The 7518-nt window shown below is 45.2% G+C and overlaps 1 protein-coding gene across 1 annotated transcript in view; it reads right to left on the bottom strand.

Moving 5' to 3' along the window:
* The window catches only part of LOC111971454 (polyprenol dehydrogenase), a 49041-nt gene extending 42969 nt beyond the window's left edge, over positions 1-6072 (bottom strand). Inside the window, 1 exon segment of the mRNA XM_070446299.1 lies at positions 5972-6072. Coding sequence (XP_070302400.1) covers positions 5972-6072 — 101 coding nt within the window.
* Between the last annotated feature and the right edge of the window lie 1446 nt (positions 6073-7518).

Below are 7518 nucleotides of genomic sequence, written 5' to 3'. Positions count from 1 at the left end.
CCCTTCTCCCCTCCTCGTCCTCTGTGTCTGTGCTATTTGAGCCCAAGTCCCAACTGGTTTCCTCTGTGTCTGTGGCTATGAGCCAAAAGGTCACCTGTTTCCTTTGTGTCTAGGTGCTATGAGCCAGGGTCACTGTTACTCTGTGGCTGGCTATGAGCCCAATGAACTGTTTCCTCTGTGTCTGTGCTATGAGCCAAGGACACTGTTTCCTCTGTGTTCGTTGCTATGAGCCCAGGGTCACTGTTTCCTCTGTGTCTGTGCTATGAGCCCAGGGTCACTGTTTCCTCTGTGTCTGTGCTATGAGCCCAGGGTTACTGTCTTCCTTCTGTGTCTGTGCTATGAGCCAGACACTGTTTCCTCTGTTTGTTCTGTGCTATGAGCCTAAGGTCACTGTTTCCTCTGTGTCTGTGCTATGAGAGCAAGGTCACTGTTTCCTCTGTGTCTGTGCTATGAGCCACGGCACTGTTTCCTCTGTGTCTGTGCTATGAGCCAGGGGTACTGTTCCCTGTGTCTGTGCTATGAGCCTAAGGGTCACTGTTTCCTCTGTGTCTGTGCTATGAGCCCAAGCGTTCACTGTTTCCTCTGTGTCTGCTGCTATGAGCCCAAGTGTATCCATCTTTCTGTTTTCTCTGTGTCTGTTGCTATGAGTCCCGGGTCACTGTTTCCTCTGTATGGTCTTGTGCTATGAGCCCAAGGTCACTGTTTTCCTCTGTGTCTGTCGCTATGAGCCAAGGTTCACTGTTTCCTCTGTGTCTGTGCTATGAGCCCAAATGAACTGTTTCCTCTGTGTTCGTGCTATGAGCTAAAATACACTACGGAGGTTTTGTCTGTCTGAAAGAATACACTACGGAGGTTTTGTCTGTCTGAAAGAATACACTACGGAGGTTTTGTCTGTCTGAAAAGGTTTACTAAGGTCTCCTTGTGTCTCCTCCTTCCATTGAAAATTACTGATTTACAGAAGTTCAAAACTGATACATTTTTCGCATTTGTAATGAAGATTTTGTGGAACACATCTCCCAATGTGCAGACTGGATGGATTACCATCCATTATGAGATACATATAGTCAATGCATGACATACCGCTTGATTAGAGTATTGGACACATTAGATACACAAAAGTATGTGGACACCCGCACACCGAACATCTCATTCCAAAATCATGGGCCTCAATATGGAGTTGCGAGGACTTGCTTCCATTTAGCCACAAGAGCATTAGTGAGGTCGGGCACTGATGTTGGGCGATTAGGCCTGGCTCACAGTCAGCATTCCAATTCATCCCAAAGGTGGGGTTGAGTTAATGGGGTTGAGTTCAGGGCTATATGCAGGCCAGTCAAGTTCTTCCGCACCATTCTTGACAAACCATTTCTGTATGGACCTCACTTTGTGCACAGAGGCATTGTCATGCTGAAACAGGAAAGGGCTTTCCCCAAAATGTTGCCACAATATTGGAAGCACAGAATCATCTAGAATAAAAATTGTATGCTGTTGCGTTAAGATTTCCCTTCACTGGAACTAAGGGGCCTAGTCCGAACCATGAATTTGTAAGTCGCTCTGGATAAGAGCGTCTGCTAAATGACTTAAATGTAAATGTAAATGTAATGAAAAACAGCCCCGTACCATTATTCCTCCTCCACCAAACTTTACAGTTGCCACTATGCATTGGGGCAGGTAGAATTTTCCTGGCATCCACCAAACCCAGATTTGTCCGTCGGACTGCCAGATGGGAAGCGTGATTTATTACTCCAGAGAACACAGTTCTACTGCTCCAGAGTCCAATGGCAGCGAGCTTTAAGCCACTCAAGCCGATGCTTGGCATTGCACATGGTGATCTTAGGCTTGTGTGCAGCTGCTCGGCCATGGAAACCCATTTCATGAAGCTCGCAACGAACAATTCCCGTGCTGACGTTGCTTCCAGAGACAGTTTGGAACTCTGTAGTGAGTTTTACAACCAAGGACATATGATTTTTACTCGCTACACGCTTCAGCACTCGGCAGTCCCGTTCTGTGAGCTTGTGTGACCTACCACTTCGTGCCTGAGCCGTTGTTGCTCCTAGACGTTTCCACGTCACAATAACAGCACTTATAGTTGACCAGGGCAGCTCTACCCGGGCAGAAATTTGACAAACTGACCTGTTGGAAAGGTGGCATCCTATGACTTGGCCACGTTGAAAGTCAATGAGCTCTTCAGTAAGGCCATTCTACTGCCAATGTTTGTCTATGGAGATTGTGTGTGTGTGTGTTTAAGATAAGATAGTGTGTTTCTAGGTTGAGGGGCAGTGAATCGACCCATCCTTGTGTGTGTGTAGATCATATGGACCGAGGTTAAGTATGTGTCACTCAGGTAGATGACATTATGGAACAGATGTCTTTACATTACTAACACTTTAGGTTATGGTTCCCTTTCTTTATGCAGATGAGCTTCCACATAGACAGTGCTCTGTCTGTGCTTCCACATAGACAGTGCTCTGTCTGGGCTTCCACATAGACAGTGCTCTGTCTGGGCTTCCACATAGACAGTGCTCTGTCTGGGCTTCCACATAGACAGTGTTCGACTGGCTCCACATAGACAGATTGTCTGACTGGGCTTCCACAAATAGACACGGTTCTGGACTGGGCTTCCACATAGAACAGTGTTCTGACTGGGCTTCCAAATAGACAGGGTTCTGACTGGCTTCCACATAGACAGTCCCTGACTGGCTCTACCACCAGAAGACAGCGGCTCTGTCTGGGCTTCCAAATAGACAGGGTTCTGACTGGGCTTCCACATGAGACAGTGCTCTGACTGGGCTTCCTACATAGGACCAGTGCTCTGACTTGGGCTTCCACATAGACAGTGCCTGACGGGGCTCCACATAGGACAGTGCCCTGACTGGCTCCACATACGACAGTGCCCTATGGGCTTCCAACAAGAAGTCTGACTGGCTTGGGCAAATAGACAGGGTTCTGACTGGCTTCCACATAGACCAGCGTTCTGACTGGGCTTCCACATAGACAGGTGCCTGACTGGCTCCACATGACAGTTCTGACTGGGCTTCCACATAACATCTGGACTGGGTCTTCCACAATAGACAGTGCCCTGCACGGGGCTTCCGACATAGACAGTGCCCTACTGGGCTTCCACATAGACAGCGTTCTGACTGGGTTTCCACATAGACAATGTTCTGACTGGGCTTCCACAGAGACAATGCTCTGACTGGGCTCAGATGCAGAAGGATTTCATTTCTCTTCACAGAAGATTGATTTAATGGTTATGAGTCTGAACAAATAACTGTTATAGCTTACCCCCATCCTCGTTCGCTCTTCTTTCAAACTAACTGTGAGTTCTACTGGCTGCTGTATTTAACATTCAGCAAAAAATAGCTTGCATCCCTCTTTGAATAGTCTATTGGTATAAGAAATGCAAAAACAACATAATAATTCAAGCCAGCTATTCTAGTCTAGCTTTTCCGGGAAGGGACTCCTAGAGCTAAGGAGCGCTTTTTACAGATAGGTCAGGAAAGAACAGGTGCTTGCATATTGCGCAAGAGACAGAGGCTATACATTAGAAGCTTATTAAGCATAAACCATAATTAATTAGCTAAATTGAAGGCTAATACTGCATTGAATGTATTACCTGAAAGAGGTAGGCTAGAACATCTATATATAGGGCTATATATCAATCTAGAACAGGATTATCTCTTTTGGATGCAATTTGAATGGAGTTGATGGAGAGAGAGAAAGACTGTGAGAGTGCTCCCGTGCACTGATTTAAAGCAACGATTTTCGAGTGGTAGGCTGTTTTAAAACTCTGCAGCTGCAATTTAAAAAAGTATTATTTTTTACAATTAATAAACAAGGTGACCCCCGAAAGCCAGATGGAGATGGGTAAATTAGACGCGCATTCTGTAGCATAGGCTATGCTGCAGCAAATGTAGGCCATACCTGTCACAAGAAAAAAAGTGACTATGGTGAGATGATAGGTCTACATGCATTGTGAACTGCGCTCCATACTGAGATGGGATGTCTGTCCCCACCCTGAGCGTGACCTCATGCTGAGGTGGTAGAGAAGCCAGATTTAGACATCGCCAATAATTGAACAGTTCCGTTCCACGCCATGATGTTCAAATAAATAATGTATTGCAATTGACCGGTTTCTCGCAATTACTTATCACCGGAAAAGGGAGTAGTTTAGGGTGGTAATTCCCGGTAAATCTCGGTAACCGGGTTCACGCCATTAACCCCCCCCCCCCCAAAACACACGAACACACAACACACAACACACAAAAAATTGTGTCCGTGATGTCCTTCAGCCCCTCAATATGGTATGTGGATGGTTTATTTGTTTCGCCAGGCAGAGAGAAAGCTGTTAGTCTTGTCCTCGAGCTTCTACAGGTTCAGCTGGAGTCTGAACACTGTAGGGACTGTTGATCTGTTGATCAGGTGATCCTTTATTTAGTATAGGGACATAATACAATGGATTTTCTACAAGTCACATTAATTTACAGTTAGTTGCATTGCCACCATCACACTTATATCTTGCGGCTATCCATCGTTTCCCCTGCACCACAACTGACTAGGTTCGGGGTTTCGAGACTATGACAAGGTTACCATTAGGTCAACCGCAGTGGTAACGCAGAGGGATAATGTCATTCACTGAAAACTCTCCTCTCTCTCTCTCTCTCTCTCTCTCTCTCTCTCTCTCTCTCTCTCTCTCTCTCTCTCTTCTCGCTCTCTCTCTCTCTCTGTCTCTCTCTCGTCTCTCTCTCTCTCTCTCTCTCTCTCTCTCTCTCTCTCTCTCTCTTTCTCTCTCTGTCTCTCTCTCTCATACATGCACGCAAAGAGCGCCAAATGTCAGCTGAAGTCAAGGACGCCTATGCGTAAAAAAGCAACATTGACTCGGCATGGCTATGATAATTAACGGAATAAAGGGTAGAATAAATGGCACGCTCATCGTTATTCTTGGTACAAAGTCTTTGGGTGCAGGGTTGTAAAAGCATATATGACAGTAAAGATGAATCCCACACTGAAAGACAGTCGTCTTCAGATGTTTTAATTGAGCAGCAGCAGAGGTCACAAACGAACGCGTATCGGCAAAAGTCTAGGGAATACAGTACCAGTTTCAAACATCACATGATTGCTGCATGGCACTAGAAGACATGTTATTCTATAGGGGGAAGAATAATCCTGTTTGTTTGATCGTGTTAAATGATAATGTCATTGCCAATGTCAGATCTTAGACTATCTTAGAGACGAGATGAACTGAACATGAACTATGAAGCTCACGAACACACACACACACACACGCACGCTGTGATTATAGATCAGTATTGCTAATGCATGTCTTACATCCAAACGCCGGTTCCCGCGCAGCCTGTCCTCGTGCGCTATTAACCGGGCAACGACTATAGTAGCCGCTACCTCTCCACTCAGACTGAAGAAGATAACATAACATTCCTGTAGGTGATGACATTGTGTCACCTTTTGTGATGGTGATGACACTGTGGTCACAGCGACACTACTGTTTCTGTTATTTGGGGAGATTGCATGAATAAGACCCCCAAAACTCTAAATGAAGACAAACGTATGCTCCTCGAATTGGATTGTGATTGACCTAAAATAATTTTTCTTTCTGAATTTCTTGCTCGGTCTCTCACAAAAATAGGTTCTCAGACTTAAGACATTTCTGGCAAATAAAGGTTAGATAAAACGACCTTTCATAACGGACTGGAGGCGCCATCGGGAAACAGGTTATGCGCGGCACTGTTTCTGTTTTTGTAATGATACTGATGCTGTTAGAGGAAACACTTGTTTTGTCACTTGAGCCACACACACACACACACACACACACGCGAGCACGTAGAGCAGAGGAGACATGCTGACTTACCAGGGTGACCCTCTGTCAGATGCGTCTCTCCCCTCCGTTGTTCGGTGGTGTTCCCGGTGTTAATCAGATCAGATGCCGTGGTCGCAGTCCACGTCTCTACAGATGTACCAGAGGATCACATAGAGGATGAGGAGGATGGCGAAGATGAACAGAGCTACTAGAATAGCCTTGTTCACTGGAGAGAGGAACGACTGCATGACAGAGCTCATCGGCAGACAGTGTGTGACAGCAAACTATGTGTGTGCGCGCGCGCTTATGTGTGTGCGTGTTTGTGCGTGCGTAAGGGTTTCTGTGTGTGTGTGTGTGTGTGTGTGTGTGTGTGTGTGTGTGTGTGTGTGGTGTGTGTGTGTGGTGTGTGTATGTTGTGTGTGTGTGTGTCTCCGAGTCCGCGCTGAGCGACGCAATGAAGGACCGCGTCTCAATAACACACTTCTCTGATCTCTGTCAGCATCAACTGTTGAGGATGGACGTGTGGACAGACTCACTCACACACTCACCTAAACACACACACACTCACACATGCAAACAGCTCAGGGCTTCCCTTCAAATGGAACATAAATTCCTGAGGGCTATTAAACCAAACGGTATCTCCACGTATGAAATCCACAGTCAACAATACTAATAAATCCTAATAAATAATGAACATAGTGAAGGAGAAAGACTAAATAATAAGTCTAATAAAATCCATCAGAACCCAGTTGAATCGGGGGATCTCCAAGTTGCGCGCTGTAGCTGCTTGCTGCAAATCTCGAGAGAAAATCGTTGATTATTATTCCTCTCGGTGAGGCGTGTGGTCAACCCGGTTAAAGGCGCCCGAGGGCGACCAGCAGGCAGCACATGCTGTCAGGGGCTTGGTAATAATGATAATAATAACACGGTCCTGTCTCGACTCGAGGCAATACCACATCATTATCTTGGCTATACATTCTCTTTGTTAGTAGTACATCTATATGTATTATATCATATTGTTTTATAAGAAATCACAGTGAGGATACTTTTTTCATGCTAGCAATAAGATTCGTTCATTTGAACATGATTAAGGTTTATTTCATAGAGCTATGTTATTCATTAGTATAGGTCTATATTTAGAGATTTATTTGTATCATCATCATCATCATCATCATCATAATTTTGGTCATCAACATTAGCCTATCCATTTCATTGGAACAAAACGGTTAACATGCAACAATTTCAAAGATTGTAAAGAGTTACAGTTCATATAAGGAAATCAGTTAATTTAAATAAATTCATTAGGCCATAATCTATGGATTTCACATGACTGGGAATCTGTTGGTCACAGATACCTTTAAAAAATGTAGGGCTGTGGATCAGAAAACCAGTCAGTATCTGGTGTGACCACAATTTGTCTCATGCAGTGGGACACATAAGAGTTTGTTGATCAGGATGTTGTATTGTGGCCTGTGGAATGTTGTCCCACTCCTCTTCAATGGCTATGTAAAGTTGCTGGATATTCGAGGAAACTGGAATACGCTAGCCTACATCTCGATTCAGAGCATCCCAAACAGCCATTGAAGAGTCTGGTGAGTATGCAGGCTATGGAATAACTGGGACATTTTCAGCTTCCAGGAACCAGCTTTCAGCACCATGGGGCTCTCTGGTCACAACGTTGACATCAGCAAACCGCTCGCCCACAC

This window comes from Salvelinus sp. IW2-2015, linkage group LG2, assembly GCF_002910315.2.
Source record: "Salvelinus sp. IW2-2015 linkage group LG2, ASM291031v2, whole genome shotgun sequence".
NCBI lineage: Eukaryota > Metazoa > Chordata > Actinopteri > Salmoniformes > Salmonidae > Salvelinus > Salvelinus sp. IW2-2015.
The sequence above is the reverse complement of the archived record's forward strand: the minus strand, read 5'-3'. Positions and strand labels throughout refer to the sequence as shown.